Source organism: Pieris brassicae, chromosome 14 (genome assembly GCF_905147105.1).
Source record: "Pieris brassicae chromosome 14, ilPieBrab1.1, whole genome shotgun sequence".
Classification (NCBI taxonomy): Eukaryota; Metazoa; Arthropoda; class Insecta; order Lepidoptera; family Pieridae; genus Pieris; species Pieris brassicae.
This window is the reverse complement of record NC_059678.1, coordinates 2386280-2412826: the sequence shown is the minus strand read 5'-3', so window position 1 is coordinate 2412826 and position 26547 is coordinate 2386280. Positions and strand designations below refer to the sequence as shown.

Genomic DNA, 26547 nt, shown 5'->3' with positions numbered 1-26547 from the left:
ATATCTAAATCCTTTACGATAACGTAGTTCATTAAAGCATACAAAGATGGCGCATTTTACAATAAAGTTAAGATATCACAACGGATATATGTATTGTACCCTAGATGACGCTAAATCAAGATTTTTTAGTTACGACATAGTGATAATAGACCTAGATTGTGATTCATTAAATAAAAACAGAAAATAATAATAAGTCTTTAATTGTAAAACTTACATATTAAATAGAATTAAAATTATATTATTTTATATATTGGTAATTGTCAACTTTGTAATAATAATAAATAGCTGCTTATAAAATCTATAAGCACACCTTAATAACTAAAACATACATAATTTAACTTTCTACTGATAGTTTCTAATAAATACAGGTTTTGTAACGAAATACAAAATTAATTGAAGTCACTCAGAAAAACCGCAATAAATTCCGCGCAGGAGTTTTTGAATAATTGTTTTGATTTATATATAAGTAAGTAAGATTATCAAGCTCTAAAACGCTTCTCAGAACTCATTCTCTCATCGTTCGTAAGGAACATTTTAGTTCGACAGTTTCTTTAACTTTAACAGACTACCACCAAAAAGATTTTTCATTTTAGTCTATGACACTGACAAACGTGACTCTATTGGTAAAGTAATCGCTCAAGAGATTACCCCCCACAACCTTACAAACTTATAATATTAATTTCGCACGCTTTATCTTTTAACAACATTCGTAGATGTCTTCTCTAAAACGGTATCCGAAATGGGTAGTTCCTGTGTGTGTCACCCATTCTGAAAGTAATTTTTTGTGTTAGTATGCAACGGTGAGGTTAATCCTGAGAAAACCGGAATAACAATCAGAAACCGCGGTTCTAAAATCGTTAGGAATATTTTAAGTCAAAACACGCTTTACGAGACTCACGGCTAACCTCCAGTAATAAGTAGAATTTGGAGTCGATATACATTCCTTGTTGCATCTTCTATCTCTTTTTATCACTGCTTTTGACAGAAGGAGACGAAAGAGTGCTTTTGTTAAACGTGATAGATTTAGTTGGTATGAATCTTTATAGGACGAACGTGTTTCAATGCAATAATTTAATTGCAGACCTGTGCTGTTTCACATGGTTTCTCATATGTTAAAGTCTTTTCTTAGAAATATTTTAATAATGCGTGGCCGACCAACGACTGACGACATTTAAGGAGGCTGGATGGAGGAGTGGATGCAGAGAGGTCAGTGCAGAGCGTACTGGAGGCAGATGAAGGAGATCTACATACAGCACTAAAAGAGGCTGATGATAATGATAATGAATTTAATCATTTCTTACCCTTTCATAGTAAAATTCCGCTTATTTCTATTAAGAGCGTTGAGCGCAGATATATGAGAATTTTCAAGTTTCACGGCTTGCGCTTGCAAGTTGCTCCAAAGATGGCGACCAGTCGATGTCTTTACCACCACACTATGTTCTAAATGAAGTTGGTAACTGAAATAATGTTATATATATGTCATAGTTACTAGCTTAAGGGGCCGTTCAATTAACAGCCTAGCCTTTTAACTAAACAGCGCCGTTTAACTAGCGGCCTCAAAGATGTTCAGCTTAGGCCATTCGTACGATAGACATAAATAGAAATACTGGAATATCTGATATATGACATTATTTATTTAATACAAGCATACTTGACAGCTATAACCACCCCAGAGCCACGATTGCCACCTACCTGATCAAGAGTTGAGCAGGTGTAACCTCCAACCCAGCAGCCATTGAAAGCACCAAAGGGTCATCTATCACTGGTGATAATCCACTTGTATACTCCAACGGCGTCCCCTTTGATCCCAGGACTCCGTAGCAGCTTAACTTAACATCCCTGGATTGGCAGAACTCGTCCAGGCGGTATTGTGTCAAGTAGGGATGACACTCAATCTGGGGAAACGACTGGTTTTGTCATTATGATGATGATATTAAAATAAACATAAAACACAGGTGTTGCTAGTGTCAGTACTGCCATATATATGAAAAAATACTTTGGAATTAGTGGACATAGGGGTCTTTCAAAGTTAATGCTATTCCGGTCATACAGATCCCCATGGGAGGATCTTTATCATCAGACATTTACTTTCCGTCATACAGTTGTATGTCCTTAGTGTAATTCTAAAGCACACAGAGCACGTATGATAGTAGGCTGTTCCTAAAAAGAAATAGAGATGTTGTCGTCTGTCAGACCGTATGGACTGACTTCGCTAGACACTGCTGGCCATAAATACTGTTACTTAAAATCTTTTCTTTTTTTTTCAACTTTTTAATTGGTAATTTGAATTTGGAACACGTAGTTAACTTTTTTCGATTTTGCGCCATTTTACGTATTTTTTCGCGTTCATTATCAAATTACAATATGGAATGGCGTGTTAAAGGAAAGCCAGGAGCCGTCGCTCATATTCCAGACACTTCAAAAGCCAGATCAAACTGCCTTCTCTGGCGATACGTAAGTGAAAAGCAGAGAGCCTCTTTACCGATGAAAAAATTTTCACGATTAAAGACCAATATAATAAGCAACATAAAATATAAAAGTACTAGATGAAGTATACGCTCACAGTTCTAATGAAGAAGCGGTCGGAAAGGTACAGCGTGGTCATCATCCTGCGTTTGATGGGGCGTATTTTTATCAAGGATCACAAAACGATATTTTTGCGAAAAAGCAGTGAAAACTTCAGCTAAAGTGTATCAAGATATAATCTTGGATCATGTTGTGAAACCTCTCAGCAATACACTTTTTAAAAGTAAACCGTGGACTTTCTAGCAGGATTCTGCACCTGGTTACAAGGCACGAACTACCCAAGCCTGGCTTGAAACCAATGTTCCGGAATTTATAAGAGCTAAAGACTGGCCCTCATTTAGTCCAGTCCTCAAGCCTTTAGACTTCAAATCATGAGGACATTACCTGTTCTGAACGACGAGGCAACATTGCGTCTCTTAAAGAATGAGATTGAGAATTGGGAATCTTAAAAAGTGGTCAAACAGATTAAAGAACTGTATAAGAGCCAAAGGTAGCCATTTTGTAAAGAATATTTATTTTTTTGAGACTTTAATAAATATTTAGGTATAAATTTTATATTGGTATTATTACAATACAATTTATAAAAAAGGTATTTTCATTCGTAACAGAACTTATGGCTGGACTAAATATACAGGAGCAGTGTTGGCCTAGTGGCTTTAGCGTGCGACTCTCATCCCTGAGGTCGTAGATTCGATCCCCGGCTTTGTACCAGTGGGTTTTCTTTCTATGTGCGCATTTAGCATTAGCTCGAACGGTGAAGGAAAACTTCGTGAGGAAACCGGCTTGTCTTAGACTCAAAAAGTCGACGGCGTGGCAGGCACAGAAGGCTGATCAACTATTTGCCTATTAGATTAATAAATGATCATGAAACAGATACAGAAATCTGAGGCTCAGACCTAAACAGGTTGCAGCGCCATTAATTTATATATACAGTGACGATGTGGAAGTTCTAAATTATATGGAATACGTAAACGTTTTTATTAACTAACCGATAAATTACATAATTTTATTTGTTTAATTATTTTGATTATTTTTCCCGGAGAGGGGCCACAACATATTAACACAAAAATTATTTATTTCTATATATTTTTGTTAAATGAGAGCTAAGAAGTCGCAGGTTTTAATGTTGTGCTATGTTTTATAGCAATAAATAAATTTTGTATTATAAGCTTATATATATCGCAGTAAAGTAGTTAAATCAGAGAGTAAATTGAATCTCTAGACAGTTAATTAAATGTTGATATTCAATCAAATCACTGAAGTTCCGTCAGACAAGCGAGTGAATGAAACGTTTAACGAGATTCCTAAACATTCTTAGGCAACAAGACCAACCTAACCTTTGGCAATAAAGCAAAAGATGGAATTTCCAAGCTCTCAGTTCTTCACGATCACACAGAAATAACAATAACAAATTAAATAACCATGGCGGAGTCGTGTTTTACATTGTTAATCAATTCGCATGGCTTTCGGTTAGAGAGATAGTTAAACGACTTGATTGAATATATTGATCACTTGACATATATATTTGTGAGTTTTCTAAAAATGAGATAATTTTATAATGTCTACCAGTTCCAGCCTTCGTACTAAATTTGTGAATGAATTTATGATTTGGAACGATTACTCACTTGAGAAAACAAGACGTAATCATGAATAAAGCTGCGTAAATAAATTCGTGCTTAAAGATATTAAATGCCAGTATAAAAGCCAAAGGCCATTTCGAATGTAATTATTTTTGCTGAAACGAATAAATGTGTAGGTATATATTTAAAAAATACTACTTCACATGACTATATTAAAGAAATGAATTCCCATTTGTAACAGAATTTATCGCTGGACCAGGTGTAATACACCCCCCCCCCCCACATACGCTTCACAAATAGGTGGTTCTCCAGCTAAGAGTCGAGAAAACTAAGCTTCGGGAGTAACCTAAGGTAAGTAAAGGTGTACTGGAAGCCTGTTGACGCTGAACTGTACGAGTAGACAGCACAAAGGAATGTATATTATATACAGTAGCACTGGTTTAAGACGATCACGCTTTATGTACTAACTACTAACTACGAATTATGTTGAAAATCTTTTAATTGCTAATGCATCAAAATCTTTTTAAATAATGTAATTATAAATACAATACGTATTTAATATAATTCAGAAATGTATAAATGAATACCTATATATACCAAAATTAGAACATAATACATACGTAGTACGTTTTATTTTTCCTGTCCCGCATAATACGCTTTCTCGCTTAAAACGCGTTTTTGGTAGAGAAATCGTCATAAGCGGATTTTACTGTATTATATATATATATATATATATATATATATATATATATATATATATATATATATATATCTCTCTCAGGGAATACTCCAATTATCGATTATTATTGTTACTTTGGTTATTAATTAAGATCCCTTCTATTCGTGTTACACTTTGCACGCAATTGAATCTAGATTCGAGATGCTGGATTAGCCATATATCAAGAGTAGCAAATGCTACGGGCCCCGAGAATTTGGGGGTCCCAGCTCTCCAACGTAACCTAACAGGAGCGAAATATATATTGCTTCACTTCTACTTAAAAATCTAGAACTCGATTTCGTCACGTTAAACCGTAACAATAAGTATTTTACAAACTTTTTACCGTAATGTTCTAAAGTTTAATTATAATCGATATCTTTAGACTAGCATCTATACCACATCTATCTTTTAAGTGGCCAGATTTTGAAGAAGAATATTGAAAGTGTTACTATCTCTCAATTGGCCGATCCAGACCCAGAAATATTTAATCGTAACGGTTTTGTTTTATTCAAAATCTGAAACTTTTAGAGAACCTAAAGCAAACCGAGGGCCCCTTGATAGCATTAGTTAAAGATCCCGCGCTGGCTGAATTCGACTCACAACGGAAGAATAAAGAACCATCCGCGCTGCTCGAACTGGCCGATATCCACCCCGTGGACGAGCGGATGAACACAAGAAGTAAATCCATAATATCAGCCAATTCACCAATAAAAGCTAGGAGAACAAAGAGCAAGAAACTTACTTGATTAACAACAGGTTTAATCCTTCCCTTGTCAAGGATTCTATCTATTTGCGCTGAGTTGAAGTTGCTCACGCCAATGCGTTTAACCAGGTCTTTCTTCACCAGTTTCTCCAGACCGAACCAGGCGTCTAAGTAATCAGATTCGCTGTATTGAATGACATTAGCAATTTTCGGTATAGGATCGTCACCTTCCTGAAAGAAAATATTGGTTTGTTAATGGTATTCCCTGTAATAAGTAGCACTTTCTAGACTTTTTGGGGCTGCTGCTACCTGCCCAGCCTGACGAACCCCAGGCTGTTCATCCGGCTTTACACATTGTGAGGAAACGAACAGGGTTTGGAGACATTTAGAGTCGAAGACTTCTGCTCCACAGGATAATGCTGAGCCATGGACATTTACAACCACAACGCACACACATTACACCCTTGAAATGTACCTTAATCCTTTTTTATTTGCATACTTTTTTATTGACTGGTATGGTATTTCTTGTATGTGTGTTTCATGAATGTCATGTGTTTGAGGCTATTAAACTTTGAAGAAGATTAAAAAGGACACTTGCACTAGTGAACTAGTGATAGTATACGTTCGTATTAGTTCTAAACAGGGAGTGAAAAAAATAGAACATAAGTACAAGGGAAGCCACTCTGTCTTCCCTGTAATAGAGACTGTTAGTAGTGTTATTGGACACTTTCTTATGTTAAGAATCCCTTTGAGTAAATTAGGTTAGACTTCAATTATTATAGTCTTAAGTTACGCTAGATCGTAATGCTCCATGATGTCTTAGTAAAGAGAAAATCTATGAAAAAAAATCTCCCGAATTCATGCTATGTATACAAATTGAGGCTGCTAATTCTAAAGATCTTAAGACGTGTCTCAGTAAATATACCACGAGATTATTTAGATGCGAGTCAGTTTCAAAATCAAATTTTAGAATGAAGGCTGTCATAAATCGGCTCGCAATCACAAGTCATAGAGAACATGAATGACCACCTGGTGACAACAGCAGTGGCCCTTCAATTTGGTCCCCAGATTTCTGTTTCATGATAAATTTTACTCTTAAAAGGCAAGTAGGTCTTCTGTGCCAGACACGAACTAACTTTGGGTGTAAAACATTCCTTAGAATAGTATTGTCTTTTGTTAAAATAGCTTTTACGCATTAAGAAAAACACATTTTGAACGGATTAAAGCTATGTATTATTATTAAAACTTATAGTTATTTACATAATTCTAAGTTTTAATTTTTTCCGACGTTTCGCGTACATTTCAGTGTGCGTGGTCACGGTTCCTTACAATGTTTCGTTTACCAAAGTCCAGCGCGGGTTCAAAGCTATGACCTCAGACCAACAAGCTTATTATAAATGATAGCAACACACCTGTCATATTTTGAAATTCATTTACCTTAAACGACATAGGATTATGTATTAGATACAAATCAAAATAGTCCAGTCCCATTGCTTTGAGAGACATTTTGCAAGCCTTCTCCACGACATCACGGCGGTGGAATGTACTCCATAACTTTGATATTATGAAGAGGTCCTCACTAAAATATATATATTTTTTATTATACTACTAATTGTAAGTATATTGTTTAATCATAATAAATATTTGGTACATTCAGATTAATTATAGACAGTACAACCGGCCATTTGAATATAGGCATACAAATAGTATTGTCTTTGGTTAACATAGCTTTTACACATTGAAAGAAAACAATTTTTTAACCGGATTAAAGCTATCTATATTATTAACTTATAATTACATTAATAATAACTTAGAATTACATAATTTTAATTTTAAATTCTTCCGACGTTTCGCGTGCTTAACAGCGTGCGTGGTCACTGTGACTTATTATTATTTTACATAATTTAAATTTATGTAAAATAATTATAAGTTTATAATAATACAAATAGCTTTAATCCGGTTAAAAAATTGTTTTCTTTCAAGGCATACAAATGTCATAATAATAATAACAGTTAAGTTATTAAAACTTGAATCACCTTTATAACACGGCAGTGATATATATGGGCCCCAAATTTAAAATATTTTGCACTTATTTATCTTAGAAACAGCTATCTTAAACATTGCAACATCTGATCGACTCGCTCAGAACTAAAGATTATTATATTACATTGCAAATCAATGAAAGTGGAACATTCAGATTAATTATAAAAACCACACAATCAGGAATATAAAAATAGGTAGGAAAACGTTTTATTAATCATCATGATGTCATAAAAAGAACAGTTAAGATATAATTGTTGTCAAACATATGGTTAATACTCTTCAACATGAAGGAATCTTGATCACCTTCCCCTTGAAAGAATTACACAGCAGTGATCTATAGCTTCTAGGAAGGCGATTGAATAGTTTGAACCACGGCGTAAAATTTTGAAGTGAAACTTCTATATCCGCGTTGAAAATAAATTTACCGTCACATTTTTCGGTTACGCGTCATCTTTTTGTTGTCCCTACTACGGTTGATTCGAAGAGTACTTTTAATAAGGTAAAATGAAATAATTGTATTATTTGTATTCATGTTTATGACAATAAAAGCCTTTTGTTAAACTTTATCTAATATAACTTTATTTAACCAATTTCTGTAAATTTGCATATAGTAGATCATTTTTCGAAAAATAAGGTCATAAAGAAGTTTCACTTATCTGTGTACACGCACACATTTTTTTAATAACATCGTGTTGCAGCAGGCACAGCCGTTTTCTGGTTACAATATGTATATAGTAATTTAGAAACAGCGATTCACGAATAAAGCGCTAGTGATATTGTCAATTAACAGTATAAAAAAGAAAGTATCTACAAGGATCTTAAAATGGGCAGATTCACATTACGACTAATAAAAAATGTTTCGTTAGACATTTTCACCAACTCTAGAATCCTTTTGCCGAGTCGAATTAGAACTCTTGCTGTTTTAATTATTGGCTATTTTTATTAATTTATTCTATCCTACATAATTATGAATTTACATTGTATATTCGCGTATGCTTTGTAGACCCATGCGCGGTGACGTAACTATACCATCTGGGGTCTGTAGCAATTTCTTTTGATGGGGCCCTATTAGTAAAAATCATCACCTTGTACGCAGTTTAATTTTAATGAATGAGATTTTCAGCGTACTCAATTATACGTTGTATATGTCCCACTAATACCACATAATCACTCCTCTCTTAGGCGAGAGGGAATGGTCTGTAGTCTCCAGGCTAGGCCAATTGCATCCATCCATAGAACATAATATCTCAATGTATATTCGCTAGCTTTTCGGTGTAGGGAACGTGAGGAAACTTGCATACATTTACAATGAAATAAAAAAAAATTGAGTTCACGGCCTCTTGGGTCGGGGACCACTTGGTTCGGGGGCCCATGGCATCTTGCCAGGCCTGCCTATTGTTACATGCGACTTATTGAATACAAAGAGCCCCCTCGGGGGTTGTGTGCTGTGATATCGTGGGCTTCTAATTGTGGGGAAGTTGCATGGATCTGGTATGGTGCTTTCTGAAGCTCTAATTTGCACAAGTGTATATCCTTTTAATAAATACTTTCATAAGTAACAAATTGTCCCTCCTTGTATTATGTAATGTTCGAGTCCAAGAGCGGTATCTCGGACACACGAACATAGTTTTAAACAACATAGTGAAAACATTATAGAACACTAAGACAACATTAATTAACATTACCTTAGTCTAATTCATTTGTATTGTAAGTTAATTAAAGAATTAAGTTGACGCCTAGTTGATAGTAACGTGATCCCAGAGACGAATAAATATCGTAATACAGCGAGGAAAGGCCTGCCAGCGTTAAAGGTTTTAAGTTTTTTATTAATTTTTAATTATTTGTATTATTACTATGTAGGTTAAGAAAATTGTAAATACAGTATATTTGTTTGTTATGATAACTTAACAAGTTAGGACCTTAAATGTTCTTTGATTATCACGAGACAAAAGAAGTCAACATAATATTACATATTAGCGATAATTATTGTATAGTATATATTGTTATTAATTTAAATTGTGACTATGTGTGTATACTGCCGTGTATATATGTTACAATTGAATAATATTTGCGCATGATATGCTTCAAAACTCGTGTGTCAATTTTCGTATGAATTCCGATTGATTTAGATTTTATTTATTTGCCCCAGCAAACGCCTTTTCGCCTCAATATGATTTTACTTAGCGTACCTTTTTGGGAGCTACATACCAACACAAGAAAGATTTTTGCTACGTTCTTCATGTTCGCTTTTCACAATAAAATTCAGATATTAGGATTTCCTGTGCTTTCCTCTCCATAAAAACCTACCTCATAGTTCAAAGAATAAATAAAAATAAATAAGTGAATTGGTCTAGCCGTCTTTGAGCCGTTGCCTTGTCGCTTAGCAACATTATTATTATTACGCGCTTTTTTAACGCAACATATTTTAATATCATATATATTGTTTTTTTTAAAAATCCTCTCCTGCCTGGGACAAGATAACCACCAATGTAGTACATACCGTCTGACAGTTCCATCGTTGATTTTCTCGTTTATAGCTTCGCCAATCTCTTTTTCGTTGCCATAAATGTATGCGCTATCTATGGTACGGTAGCCGAGCTCTATGGCAGCACAGATTATATACTTCGTTAGACTTTTGTGTAACTGAAATAAGTTTATCTTATTATAAATGTAAATCCTGATCATAACTGAGATATTTTAAAGATTATGAACAAATATAATTTAAAAACAAAATGTGTGCGTGTACAACACACATAAGAAGTGAAACTTTTTTATGACCTTGTTTTTCGAAAAATGATCTACTATAAGCATCTTTGCAGACATTAAAATAATACAATTATTTAATTTTACCTTATTACTACTAAGATTATAACAGAATTTCATTAATTGTAATGGAATTATTACAATCATTGTTATCGTTATTATATATTTTTGTTATTAATGGCTTCGAATCTCTTCGAATCAACCGTGGTAGGGTCAAGAAAAAGATGGCGTTTAACGGAAAAATGTGACGCGTAACCGAAAAATATGATAGTAAACATTTTCCAATGCCGCTAAAGAAGTTTCACTTCAATAAATAGCTCCCGAGTACCGACAAAAATGTATGTATCGACACGTTCCAATCACCGTAACCAATGACAAATTAAAAGCAAAATCAAAATCAGGTTAGGGTCTATTATACAAAAAAAAAATCGTACAATGACGTTGTATGTAATGTCGTTTAATATTAGGTCCTTACATATGAAATTGGCGTTTTGTATGGGAGAAACAAAAAGTCGAATATTTTTAAATATAATATATTTAATTAATCAAAGTATGAACCATTGTTTTCTATGCACTTTTGCCATCTCATAGGTAGTTCATTGATCCCTTTACTAAAAAAAACCAGTCGGATGAGAATCAATCAAATCTGTGAAGGGGATTTTGACTGCCCTATCAGAGTTAAATTTTTTCCCTTGCAAGAAGGCGTCCAAATTTCGAAAAAAATGGTAATCTATTGGAGCAAGGTCCGGGGAGTACGGAGGATGTCTTAGACATTCCAATTAAAGCTCTTCTAATTTGGTAGCCGTTTGTTGTGCAGTGTGTGGTCTAGCGTTGTAGTGAAGTAGCAGTGGCGTGGAGCGATTGACCAGCCTAGGTTGTTTAGCCGCTAGCTTTTCCGTCATGGTTTGCAATTGCTGACAATAGACATCAGCCGTACTAGTCTGGCCAGATTTAAGAAAACTGCAATGAATAATACCGGCACTAGTCCACCAAACGGTTACAAGTAACTTTTTTGGAGTTAATTTTCGCTTGGGGCAGGATTTGGCTGGCTGGCCAGGATCCAACCATTGCGCTGAGCGCTTCCGATAATCGTAAAGAATCCATTTTTCATTACAGATAATGATTCGGTTTAAAATACCTTCATTATTGTGCCGGTTCAGTAATGTAACGCAGCAGTCGACGCGCGTTTGCCGGTTTGCTTCAGTCAATTCGTACCTTTCAAGCTTTTTAATTTTCCCAATTTGCTTCAAGTGAATTAAAACAGTTTTATCACTAAAACTGCAGCCTGCAGCTAACTCAGACGTGGTTTGCGATGGATCCGCTGCCACAATAGCCTTCAATACTTCATTATCAACTTGGGTCTCAGGCCGTCCACGGGGCTTGCAGGTCGAAAATTCCAGAACGAAAACGTTAAAACCAAAAACGAACTGTCTTTTCTTTTGCAACATGACTGCCATACACATCATTCACCCTTCGAGTCGTTTCCGCAGCACTAGTGCCACGATGGAACTCGTACTCTTAAATAATGCGATACTTTAAGTTTTCCATTTTGTAAAATGAGTGACGCAAACAGAAAAAAACAGAAGAAAAAAACAAATGAATGACGGTCATCGAAGCACAAATACATGAGTAACTAGCTGTACAAATTTGAATTTGGCATTCCTTAACAAAGAGGAGAACATCGTGATTAAAGTGGCCAGTACGAAATACGCCAATTTCATATGTAAGGACCTACATTCAGGATCAGGGCTGTTACAATGTTTAGTTGTGCAGGTGTTGACTGTCATTAACGCCACGATGCGATCTGTCTCTCTTACGTCTCCGTGCGCGTGCGCATGCGTGTGCGCGTGAGCTCTAACGAGCATGCTGGCGGTAGCAGGAATTGCCCTCCATGGGTCATTGCAATGTGTCCTTTTTAATTTTATTATTTAAGTTACCACATGGACTGATTGTCTGCTTTAATAAATAAACTATTTCTATTATAAAAATCTACTTACCAGAGCAGTACCGACTCCAAGCGCCGGCATCATAAACCCATCATTCAGTTCAACATACTTCAAGTCAGTGAACTTCCCGTACTTCTTCGCTCCTCTTAACTCTTCTATCCGTTCTCTCAACTCTTCTTCACTCATGTTGACTTCGGGAGGACCCTTATGCTTAGGCGTTTCTGATTTTATCTTCTTTGGTGAGGTAACTTTCTTCTGAAAATATAATACATATATCAGCCACAGGAATGTACTCTACAAATGGAATAAATGTTTAACATTGTATGGTAACAAATTAGTGCCATCTACATTCGAAGGTTGGCGATCATAATGGATACTTTAATGTTGATTGCTTCTGAACAATAACTTGGTGCTTTGACCAAACTATTCAAGAATCATCAAACATTGTCAAGAAGTCTTCAACCAAGACTTCTACCTGCCACTTTGTCTTGTATCACTGCTGAAGCTGAAGTTAGAATTTAGGTGTTACGTAGGACGTGTCCGAATGTTTCCTTTTGACTTTTTATTGTAATCATTTAAACAAATCTTTCAAATTCTGTGTTTGTAGTTCAACAGATGAGCGTTGGTTAGCGTGGACGGCTAAGAAGCTGTTCTCGTACGTGGAACTAAGTGTCCATGATGCCACGTAACATCAGAAGAGCCTCCAGCCCATTTATGCTCATATATAAAAATATAAATTTATTTAATTAATTCCATTTAAGAGCGCTATTAATTGTATATATAGACCTAAGTAGGTCTTAATACAAAAATAGTTCATTTGCATTATTTTAACTGTTTCGTCTCTTTCTGTTAAATTGTGTTTATCCTCTGATAAAAAGAGATAGACTACTTTAAAGGCGGTGCAATTCGACATACGATCACGGTTAATTACGTGCAATAAATATTTTATTATATCGTACATTATAAAGCTGTATTTAAGTCAATGTGAATTTGTGATTTCTTAATTTATTAAATATTCTAATATATAAGTGTATTAGAAAATACACACGCGTGTCATGTCTAACTTTTGGGTGTCAAACTTTGCCGGCAACGTTAAAAATAACGAAAAACTAATATATTCCGAACATAAAATAGAGATGTAGGATAAATGTAATAAAATTAAATTAAATGACGTTCTACAAAAAGTAAAAAATAATAAAATGGAACTAGACGAAGATAATAGAAAGCAAAAAAGAGAAATGGACTGAAGATGTATCGCATATCCAAGAGAAGGCAATATAAATAGTGGCCATCAAGTAATATAGAGAGAAAATCTGCCGAAGAGACGGAAGAGGATTAAGCAGCATAGAAGACGCTATATAAGAAAATATTTCGTTTTTAATATTAATAAAGTCTTGAACTCGCATAAAGTTAAAAATAAGAATACTTTTCGCTTCACACAATTATTCTATAATACGTTTGAAATATAATAATAAATATTATAACATTTATTTATTGTGCTGATATTTGTAGTTGATCGATCTAATTGTAACACTATCTTGGCAAATAAACCAATTACTATTAGCGCTGAATCATCTACATCATGAGCACACCCCACATAACTTTTACACTAACATACATCACAGCCAAATTAGATATTACGTTTTTTTCTTTGTTTTGATGTCTTCCATTTTGGCCAATTGTTGTTTGTTGTATATAATTTATGTTACCTGTATGAATACGAAATAAATAAATTCAATAATATTATAGAAAATAATAATTATTCAAACTTATACCTGGTCACTTGTGTTGACAAATGCGATATGCTTTTGGGCCGATAAAACGACTTTATCAGTACTCATGTTTCAATGATAATCTTAATAGATAATGCATTTGAAAAAGATTGCATATATATATTACGAAATATAGATTTCTAGGACACGACACGCCCACGTACTTACGAATAGATTAGGTAAACACCATTCAACAATGACGACAGAATTAAAATAATTTTCATAACGTTTTGTATTATAACGAGGAACCGAGGAACGGAAAACTAATCGTCAGATTCCAAAAGTAAAGTAACATATAGTCGGTAAGCGAGTCCACCTATTTGAAAAAAGCTTTATTGAATGCTTTTCTGATATCTATATCCGATATTTTGCTTGTAATTTTAATTGAAGTGAAACTTTTACATCGGCGTTGGAAAAAAATTACCGCCATTTTTTTACAGTTAGGCGCCATTTTTTTCTTACCCTTACCACGGTTGATTGGAAGAGATTCGAAGCCATTAATAACAAAAATATATAATAACGATAACAATGACATCAATAATTCTATTACAATCAATAAAATTCTGTTATAATCTTAGTAGTAATAAGGTAAAATGAAATAATTGTATTATTTGTATTCATGTCTATGATAATAAAAGCATTTTGTTAAACTTTATCTAATTTAACATTATTTTACCAATAATTTTTCGAAAATGAAGGTCATAAAGAAGTTTCACTTCTTACGTGTGTACACTAGTATACGCACTCATTTGTTTTTATTAACTTTTAAGTAACATTGATAGTAACCATAATTGTATATTTTAAAAATGATAACTTGTAACGTATACTGTAGATAGCACTATATATGTGGTGAAGTTTAATAATAAACATGTATTATAGATACTTTAACTGTGTCTAATATTTAACAAAGTCGTCAGCAATGAAAGTAGCCATGGTGATCGCCAACCTTCGCGTGAATCCGCTTGAGGCCGCTAATCATAGAATGATATATAAATATTTAATTCAAATATACATGTTTGTGTACTTATGTACGCGCGTAGGACAAAGTTGTACATCTTTGGCGTAACAAAATAAAAATCTTTACAAAACTTTTATCGTACATTTGTAGAAAAATGACACTAACAATGGGAAAAAAATATATTATAACGCATTATCTAGTTTATTTAAATATCACGAATATTTCTACATAATTAAAGAAATTGACATATTCGATTTTAGAATGTTGACTTTGCTAACTTCAGGGTGTCGGTTTTTTGTGATCGTGTGCGGGTGTCGTTTTTTGTGATGGAGTGCGCATCCTAAAAATGTACTCTCATCATTTTTCCCTAACGCGCCAAAAGTAGTATGACTTCAAAACCCGTGTCGATTTAAAATAGTGTTTTGGGCCAGTTTTACGCCCTTCGAGAACTGGCAGTAAATATAATCAATTCAGAAGCATTTTTACTGACGTTTTTGAGTGTACTTAATATTAAATTCATATAGATGATATTTTGATGTGATTTATAACTATATATATTTATAATAGAATTTTCTTTTTTCCACATAATTTGATCACCCTGATAAACATTACCATTGCTGGAACTACTTTAGTTACAGCATCGTCATTTCAAATTGTCATTACACATACCACAAATGTTTAGTATAATTTGACAATTAAGTGTTTATGAATAAGAACTGTGTTACAAGACACAACTAATGTTATGTAAGTACCAGTGGTTTCAGGGTGTCAAATTGTGCATACTCAGCGTATTGAAGACCGCGAGACACTTTAGTAAATGTTACTTGTAATTTAGGTATAATCTTAAGGATTGGTAGGCTCTTTACTTTCCCAAGTCGAATTGGTTGGGAAATAATTCAGTGGTCATTTGTGACAAGACTGGGTGAGAGATGAATGTAAGTTTTTTAAAGTGAAACTTCGTTCGTCACATGAGAGTAATTTTTTACGGATAAAACTTCACGAAGATGAGCAGCGTTTTTATCGAAGACAATGGAGAGTGCGTTTGAGACCGATTGAGAGAGAGTGAGAAAGGGAGATCGAGAAAATAGACACGCTATTCGTTGATGGATTCGTTACATATTACTTAGTAGAACTTTAGATGGCAATTCTGTCGTATAACGTCTTGTGCAGTAAACGCAGGTTTTTTATTTATTTATATTATCATGAGCACGTATCCCGAGTGTAAAGAGTGTGAATATAGATATACATATACTGGTACATGATCATCTATTGAGGCTTTTACCTTCGTAATCATTAATTTACAAAGATGTTTCACTTCTGACATTTATACCTACTTTGTACGCACGCATTTTTTTAAAAATATTCGTAGCGTAAGGCATGTAAGTTAGTTATAATTAATTATAAGCAAAGCTTACCTCAAACAAAGCGATTTTTTCAGACACAGATCCACTCCTGGGCTTCTCCTTGATATCAATAATACCTTTCCTCTCCAGGTCCATGCGTTCAAACGACACCATACGAACAACCATATCTCTGACTCTTCCCTTCACAGCATCTCCCAAATCCACTTCAGCATACGACAGCTCTCTTTTGATTTCAATTCTGGGTTCTTTATTTATATGTATTTTTGGTTTTTCTGTATAACTATTAGTCCAAGTAAATGGATTTGAATCGTTTGATCTTGGTTGTTTTAAAACTTCATCAACGATTTTTGGCAAATCCGGTTTTTGGATTTGATTGCGCGAGAGTTTTCTTTTATATACATCTGCTTCTTTTTGCTGAAAGTTTTATAAGTATTTAATTTGTTGATTCTAATTCTTACTACTTTAGTCTGTGTTCAAATAGTATTAGCGGTATTTTTTTTAGCCCAAACACGTCTATAACATAGGCAGCAGATTTGAGATATGCAACGACACTTTAATTATCCCAACTTCATAGACAAATTAAGTAGATTTTTTTTTGTGGTTAGGTAAGACCTATTGACTATTGGTCACCGGCTCATAGTATTAACGAAAGTACTGGCAAATCATGTACATACCGAGGAGAACTTTTATCATGCAAATTAGATATATCTGTGATGTAATAATTTGTGTAACTAGTCAATTATGAATTTAATTTTATTGTAAATTCGAAGACCCTTGGCGGAAGTCACCTCGGGATTTGTGTGGCGCAATATCGTGGGATACTCGCAACTTCTCGTAATTTAAACATGTGTGATGTTTGAGAGCATTAATAAAAAAATCTTACAAGAGTTATTTTATCTAACATTAGTTAAGTTACGTATATCACACTCATGACTTGTAATTTAACACTCTTGTCTCCTTTAAGAAGAATTAAGAATAATTTGAACCCTTAGATAAGCCAAGTTAGTTTTTGTTAGCGTCGCAACCCCACTACCCCTAATTTTATGTTAGTTATAAGCTCATATTTTAAACAAACAAAAGCAGTTGTTACCCAGATATAAACAGTGTTTTATTTGAACCTTTTACTTATTATTTCCTAATCTAATCATTAAATTGTATTATGGCCGTGTAAGACTAACTGGCTCCGTCTGATCATTCCTTGGCGCGTACAAGATATCATAGAGTGATAGCTATATATATTTAATTTTAACTTACCTCAAATAAAGCTATTTTAGACAAAACGGTCTTTTTAGGCACATCATCAACCATCTCTGGTTTATTTTTAATATTGCTGTAGTCTTTTGAGTCTAATCGACTAATAACTCTGTTGACTTTTCCTTTTAGTACAATAATATCTTCTTCTTGGGGATTCGATAATAATTCTTGTATCTTTTCTTTATTTCTCCTTCGCTGTTCATGGATATCTTTTATGTCACTATTTCTTTCAGGGATTTTATTTTGTTCATGATTTTCTTGGTCGATATTCCTATCTATAGAGTTCTGATCAACTTCAGTGCTTGGTATATCTGTATTTAAAAGGGTGCCTAAATTCTCCTTGCTGTCTCGTATCATTGGTAAAAAGTCCTCTATGGGAGTCTCTGGACGATTAAATAAGGCATCTGGATGACCTAGAATGGGGATTTGTTGATCTCCACTTTTTATTGATTTATTGTCTTGAAAATATTTATTGTTGTCTAGCATGGCTGTAATTGGGGATTCGGTCTTTAATTCTTCAGCTGCTTTATGTATGTTAGATTCTTCATGATAGCTACAGGAATCAAATTTGTCAATATTTTGACTTGATAGATTGACAGACTCCGAAACACCATTTACTGTGTCTTTTGTTTCTGTGTCACAAATGGTTGGCTTCAAAAGATCTGTTGAAATAATTCTCGACGTAGAAATCTCTTGATCCAAGTTATCAAATACGTTTTTATCAATTGTATCGTAGTTATTACTTTGGTGAGCCTCTTTTACTTCATTATTTCTTTCACTATCATCTTGTGAATTGCTTATTAAAACAGTTGGTTGGGTTAGAGAAGATTCTATCACATACGATACTTCCATTTCTAAACTTTTAGGTTCCTCTGACGGTTCCATATCTACGTGTTCTTGATTTTTACGAATTAACATTGATGTTTCTTTACATACCATGTCCTGTTTTACAATTGTATCTTTTTCTTGAACTATTGTACTTTCAATAGGCTGTTCATCTATAGAAGATTTCACTTCAATATCTAATGCTCTTACTTCGATGGTTTCTGTAATAGGTGTTGCGTTATACTCTTCACTAACTTGAATTTGTTTTTGAGTTTCAACAACCTTTTGAACCAAAGCGTTCGAAGATAGATTATCAATATGACTAAGACTGCGCCTTACACTGCTATTTGTTTGAATTTCTTTTAGTTGTACATTAGAACTGTCGATAGATTGACTCTTTTTGAGAATTCTGTTCTCTTCAGTCTCTAGAGAATTTTGTACAGAAGAGAAGACAGGAGATACATGTTCATTATATTCCATTTGATTTTTTTCTGTAGTTGATATTACAGGATCAGTTTTCGATGTACCTAATGAAACGTTTGTATTAGTTCCAGTATCACTGTTTGAGTTTACCTCATCTTCTCTTTCTGTATTTTCTTGTTTCTCAGTATCTGTTGTAAATGAATCATTGACGTTTGTTTCGGATTGGGTTCTGTTTCTTTCGCTTGCTTTTGATTGAACATTAAGGAATAATTTTGTATAATGTTGAGGATTTTGTATAGATGAACGTTTTTTATAAACGCGCCTCCAATTAGTTAGCTTCGTAGCTTCAATGTCATGTTCACTTTTTCTTTTAAGCATTGGTATTCTACTTTTTAGTTTTTCAACATTAATTGGTTCTACTTTATTTTCATCATAATCATGTATTATTTCTTCAAACTTCATCTCTATTTTTTCTGGATCTTTAACGAAAGCATTTGAATGTCTATCAGAGTTTTGTTTAATCTCTTCGAATAGTTTGTCGAACTCTTCTTCTGTTCTTGGCGAGACGACAGTTTTAGGATCTGTATTTTCCTTCTCTGCTTTTGCAGATGTGACGAGTTTTTTCATGTCTTTTAATCGAGGGATTGAAGACATCCGTCTTTGTACTGGTATCTGTAACGTGTTAGTTTACTGATATAATATAATAATGTATGGACTTAGTGTACTACTTCAGGAAAAACTTTTTTAATTATTAATTTAATAACGTAATAATAATAATCTTGCAAAACAATATTATTTATTATTACGCTTCTTATGTGTATGCCATGTTTAATATTATAACAATTGCCTAAATAAAAACATCTTTATCAATCAGCTTTTCAGATCGATACATACTTCTTCCTCCATTTTCTTTTTATCTTCTACTTGAATTAATTGGCGCACAGCTTTCCTTAACATTGGTATTTTAGTTTTACTTCTCTTCTCTTCATGCTGTGTTTTTTCTGAAACAATATTGAATTTGTTATTCCGTTACATATACAGTCTTATTTATTTTAGTACAGCAGTACACAGAAATTTCAAAATACCAGCAATCCTTTCATGTTCATCAGAAGCGGACAACAAGTAACTGGACATGGAATGGAAAGACTCTTACGAACTTTATCCAAAAACAAATGTTTTTAATATAAAATATATACCTTTATGTTGGACTCATTATTACACCCCAAATCTAATGTATATTTGGCGTGTAATTCTCCAAATCAAAACGTTTCAAGGCTCTTTTAAAAGGATTTCTTATCGAGTTTTAAGCATAGTTAAATTCAATCTGATTTTAATATACTTTTAATAGAAAATAATACAACTTTACACGTAATGCAAGTTATAGGTGACAAGAAAAATTGACAAACGAATGTCATTGTAGTGGTATGTGTCGTTACAAATAATTCCTCATTACCAGATCACAGAAATAAAAACGAATGTTTTCGCTACATTGATACTAAAAAGTCATAGTCAAACTTGGTTGTAAATTTTTTTATTCATAAATAGTGTGTTATTGTTATTATTTAACGCGATACGGAATTGTTGAAAATATTGCCGTTAATTTGTAATACAGGGTACAAAAGTCGCGCATCCTAGGAAATGGTTTGACAATTGGATTAGAGAAAAGCAATTAGAGAAATTAGATTGACAAATGATCATGAAAATTGAGACCCAGACCTTGACAACGTTCTAGCGTCACTGGTATTGGTATATAAAATTCCATGGGATATCTCTTTTAGATGAGGGGGGGGAGGGTCATCCTTACTATGACGACCATAATACGAAACATATAATAATGTCATTTATTAATGACTCTTTGTTAGTGAAGAATTAAAGGAACATGTAGTGGTGATTTGTAATGAATACTTACTATACACTTTCTTGTCAATTGCCACAGATTTTCCTTCGGTTGCATTTTCCAATTTTTCCATTTCCAAAACAGGTTCATTAATCCCCTGATCCTGCAATGATATTATTTTTATTAAGAATTCCGCTAGTAAGACTAATCTTAGGGTAAGCACGACTTCTGTATGTGAGAAATGTATTGGATTTTCAAATACAAGTCCAGTAAGAATTTCCATAACGAAATATAACCTGCATCATGAACACATACCATTTTTATTAATTTTTCCTTTTCTTTAAACCTTTGTGTATATGTATTCCATCTTTGCTTATATCTTTGGTATAATTGTTTTTTGTTGTATATAATTTATGTTAGCTTTTAATTACGTAATAATAAACAGTATTTTTATTATTTTTGAATTTACTGTGACAGTTTTAAGAGCTTTTGTATTTCTCTAATAGCTTCTGCTAGAGTATTATAAACTTCTAGATTTGTTGATTTAGATACAGCTGTTAAGTAATCGGGGACTATAATATTTTTTATACTTTTAAACGTATGTGTTTTTTTACTTTATTACTAGGAACTTCCAACAAAACGGAAATATATATGGGTATATGAAACGCCGAAGTGGAAATTGATTGGACACTGTCAAGCAATCCTCTGGAATCCTCAAGGCAAAAGGAAACGTGACCGCCCAGAACAGACGCGCTGGAATGACGCAGAAGGAAATTAAGAAAGCAAGCTCAGTGATCGGACCGGTTGTCTAGGCTGGATGCCCGAGTGGGGCAGATGGCATCCAGCATCATCTTTAAGTTTAACTGGACGTCTCCCGTTTACAACGCAATGCCCATGAGCAAATTACCAGCAGTGCAGCGTTTAAATAAAACACCAATAATGACTTCTTATTTATTCAATATTTATATTGTAGCGATTGGATTTGCGTGACAATAGTTTTACCCGGCGTTGTCTGCTTTTTGAACAAATTCTGATACTTTACCGAAATATCTTCGGTGACAGTTATTTTCCGCGCTGTTATGTTTGCCCTGCTCGTGGATGTCTCCTGCTGAGTCACGGTTATAACAGGCTCATAATGCGCATCGCTGTCACCTCGAATTATCTGCTCGCCTGGTACATTCGACTCGATCAGGTCGTCCATTCTGAAAGTTTTAGATTTTCAGATTTAAAATAAATTATAATTAAATATAAATAAACATAATCGAGAGAAGAGAGCGCCCTAATGGTGGATAGAAGAAATAGAAAGGTTAAGAGGAAGCGAATGGAGAAAGAATCAACAGCACTGAAGAAAGTTACGATAACAAGAAAAACATGTTACAAGTCTAAACTGTTTATTTGAAATTAACGGGCTTTATTATTATTAAGCGCAATACCGAATTTATAGTTAAAAAATTATTAGATTTGTTTTTTCCTTATATACAATATTAAGGAATTAATGTCCGCTTTATATAAGTGAAAATTGAAAGTTGCTTACAGCTGAAATGAAAATAGGTCATATTGCAAGGTGTACAAAAGATGCACCGCTGAAGCCTCAGGAAAATGAAACGTGTGAAGACCATAAAAGCGATGACACAACAGCTCACGATATAGTTATGGATGGAAGCTAAGAACAGATCCAAATGGACCGAAAGAGGTCCATACAGAAGAAATAACGGGATTAACTAAAGAAGAAAAGGTTTTTTATAAATTGGTACGCTCTTTTCTTGAAGGACCCTAAGTCGAATTGGTTCGGAAATGCTTCAGCTGGTTCCACATAACGGTGGTGCGCGGCAAAAACTACCTTAAGATTACGCTCATTTGTAGAGCAAGGTCGAGGTACAGACGTTTAACGATGATCAGCTACAGATCATCGAACAACAACAGCTTTATAGGTTATATGAAAAATAATTACCTGGTAATGAAGAACTTCAGTAAACGACTGTGTCCAACGTCGTCCATAAATAAATTATCTGATAATGTTATTGATAAGTTTATCTTTGAAACGTTGATAATTATTTGCAACTTGGTATAGCAAACATGTCTTGATAAAAAGGAAGTCCACTCCTATAATTGTTCTGTGAAAATTTATTTTCAGAAATGTCAATACGATAATGTCGAGAATAAACTATACTAATGTATCGCAACTGTGAATTAACTCTGCGAACAGATAAATATGTCGATAGTGTTGGAGACACCATTCAGTTCGTCTTTGTTATTGGGGATTGTGTTTCCAGACTGCAGCCATAGCTCTTGGTATCGCAAGTAACCTTGTCCTTCACCGTTCGGTACAAAGAAACCCTTGGAGTACTCTTGGGTTGCTCCCCCCGCAAGACTTTCAGTACATAGTAGACCAAATGTAAGTAAGAGATTCGAAGCCATTAATAACAAACATATATAATAACGATAACAATGTTAGTAATAATTCTATTACAATTAATGCTGTAATAATCTTAGTAGTAATAAGGTAAAATGAAATAATTGTATTTTTTGCATTCATGTCTCTGATAATAAAGGCCTTTTGTTAAACTTTATCTAATTTAACTTTATTAAACCAATTTCTGTAAATAGCATATAGCATAACATAACATTTATTTCCAACAATATATGCATATAGTAGATCATCTTTTGAAAAATAAGGTCATAAAGATGTTTCACTTCTTACGTGTGTACACTAGTACACGCACACATTTTTTTATCATAGTTTAGGGGGCTACAGAAAAAAATGTCATAGCATCTCACTCATTTTGGTACAAGCGTTGGTGGATGTACTCTTTCTTTAAACAATTGACGGTTGAATCTCCCATGGAACGACGGGACTTATAGTCGGGCAGTCCGATAAATCGTAAAAGATAGTCTTGTGAAGCAGATCGTGGAAGATTTCCACCAAGAAGAGAGGCATGGATCTACCCACACAAATAACTGGTGAGATAGAGCGCATTTTGTCTGATGTTTTATGAATTGTTTTTAAAAATATTTAATGCAGTTTGAAATTTGTTCATGCAGAATTCATTAAAAAGAGACACTGATAAGTCGTGAATTAGTTAATTGACGCCCCTTGAGTGAATATTTTAATCGCTGCAGTATTAAGGAACGAAAACACTTTTGAAAGAAAACACTTTTTTTTACCGGCTATCTATAATTTTACATTTTTTCCGACGTTTCGCGTGCTTTACAGCGTGCGTGGTCACGGTGACTGAAAACTTTTGGTGTTGAATGTATGAAAGTAAGTATAAGTTTATAATAATTCATAGCTTCAATTCACTAAAAAGGAGTTTTCTTTAATTGTATAAAAGCTTTGTTAACAAAAGACAATATCATTTGTATTTGTTGACGTACTATTGCAATATATTGACCATTTTCTGACTTTAAAAAAAACATATGTCCAGAAAACTTGAATATAAGATTAATAAAAATTAGATGAAATTTATCATTTCTTTTTTTAGAAACTTCTTACTACACTAATTTAAAGTTTACACACTGTATAATGATTCCTATCTCATTTTCTCTCGCGTTATTTTATGTGTCTGTCTCTTTTCACCGTACCTTTTGTAGTTTTCATAAATATTAATAATTGATATTAAACTTAAAATTGCATTCGTGTTATGTTGGCTCTCTTGACTCACTTCTACGTGTGAATTGTACACATATTATGTTTAATTAACCAGCCCACTATTGAATGTGATGCTTAGCACAAAAGGAATACTGCCGCGCCAATTCGTGTATATATATTTTTTATTATTTGAACTCTGAGGAAAGTTTTTATGGAGTGACAGAAATGCGAACAGTCTCTGGGGGAGCAAAGCAAAATGTTCCATATTAAAGGTTAAGTAAAATCATAATAAAAAATGTGTGCGTGTAAAACTTCTTTATGACCTTATTTTACGAAAAATAATCTACTATATGCAACTTTACAGAAATTGGTTGAATAAAGTTAAATTAAATAAAGTTTAACAAAAGGCGTTTATTATTATATCATTTAACCGTGTTACTAATAAGATTATTACAGAAGTTCATTAATTGTAATAGAATTATTACTATTATTGTTATCGTTATTATATATATTTGTTTTTAATGGCTTCGAATCTCTCGTAACCGAAAAATGTGACGGTCATTTTTTTCCAACGCCGATAAATAAGTTTCACTTCAAAAAAGGCGCTACAACATTTTTAGAGCGCTACAACCTTTGGGCCTCAGTATCGGTTTCATAATCATTTGTCAATCTACACATGCCGTTGACTATTTGGGTCTAAGGCAAGCCGGTTTCCTCACAATGTTTTCCTTCGCCGTTTGAGGGAATGTTCAATGCCCATATAGAAAGAAAGGGCTACCTTAGGGAAGAAAGTCGCGGTGAAGCCACTAGGCCAACACTGCTCACAAATCATATTAAGCCGAAACCAAAGTTGTCTCCTGCTATCGAATTATGTTAATACTGTGATGGATATAGATGAATGTTTTCAAATCAATGTTTATTATTTCACACAAAATATAATGATATTAAAAAGTTAAATAGAGATCAGGTTGATATGGACAAAAATTATTTCAGAATGCCAACCACGAGATGGTAAAAGGAAAAGAGAAGACAGAGAAAGAGATGGTCAGACTATATAAAGAAAATAGGAGGCACAAATTCGACAAGAGCCAATGTTTGAAATAATTTAAGAGCTGGCACAGATCATAAAACACTTAAGTTAGGTTATGTAACAAATTTATTATAAATATGATATTAAATAGGGGTTGGTGGTAGAAGGGCAGTTAGCCTTGCCAAGTTAAGGCAAGAGCGGTTAAGAAACTCTCCGCCACTGTATTTAATCGACAAGTTATGAGTTATAGAAATTGTTTGTAAGGCAATTCAATCCCAAGGATAAGGATCATTAAAATAATCGTCAAATGTATAAAAATCTTATTGATTAATTTACGATTAACGAGAGCTTTGAATTTATTCAGTGATAATTCTGTAATTTCACTAGGGAGTTTATTGTGAAAACGAATAAAATCTCCATATAAGGAGTGGTTTCTGAGGAGTCTGGTGGGTCGTACGCTTGTAGCGCCAATTGCATTTTTCTGGTGGTTGAAACGGTACAATTATGGATTACAAGTTTAATGTCAAATCATGAAATTGAAAAAAAGTTAAAATATATGGAATAAAAATTTCATTATTATTGGAATTGTGACACGAGATTTTTAATTCAGGAAAATTCTTCATACACTCCTACCTCAGATAATCTTCACATCACCAAACGTCTATCAAACACAGATATTATAAACTAAATGGCTGTTATCAAAGATAATAAATATTGATTATTTTGATAAACATTTTTCCTTTCCGATAACAGATAAAATTCCGGATTAACAGATGAATAATTGTTTCGTTTTGTACCTACTGTAAATCTCTGATCGAACATTTGTGAGCTATTTCCTTACTTTTCGTTACAGTAACTTTATACTAATTTAATATAAAACTTATTAAATTAAATATACTACCTATGAACCCAGAGCTGATGAGAATAAGTATCGCAATACAAACTCAAAATCAAAATTTTCAAACTCAAACTTTATTCCAAGTACACTTATGAACGTCAACAGAAAAGATGTTCAATTAAGTCTAAATTTACATTTACTACCAGTTAGCAAGTCAAGGGCGTAGAACGAGCAAGAACTGGGAAGAAACTGTGCGCCACTCCCTTTAATCGCCAAGTTTTGAGTCATACAAATTGTTTGAACTGGAGCAAATTAATCCCAAAGATTAGGATCAATTAATATTAGTCAAATTTATAAAAAAAACGTTATTGATTAATT

General features: G+C 33.6%; 1 protein-coding gene across 2 annotated transcripts; it reads right to left on the bottom strand.

Annotated features, from left to right (window-relative positions):
• Positions 1-397: 397 nt before the first annotated feature.
• On the bottom strand, positions 398-26016 carry LOC123718107. 2 transcript variants are annotated; one of them, XM_045674493.1, is made up of 14 exons: positions 25965-26016; positions 22664-22826; positions 21755-21914; positions 20785-20875; positions 19770-19876; positions 17628-19547; positions 16425-16787; positions 12331-12534; positions 10071-10213; positions 6965-7106; positions 5567-5758; positions 1693-1907; positions 1302-1457; positions 398-768 (listed from the first exon to the last, which is right to left on the bottom strand). In XM_045674493.1, exons 2-14 carry the CDS (start codon positions 22708-22710, stop codon positions 723-725), a joined length of 3786 nt encoding a protein of 1261 aa, XP_045530449.1. In that variant the 5' UTR covers positions 22711-22826; positions 25965-26016; the 3' UTR covers positions 398-722. The 2 variants fall into 2 exon arrangements, with proteins under 2 accessions (XP_045530449.1, XP_045530450.1); XM_045674494.1 differs by having other exon boundaries at positions 1693-1895.
• Positions 26017-26547: the final 531 nt, after the last annotated feature.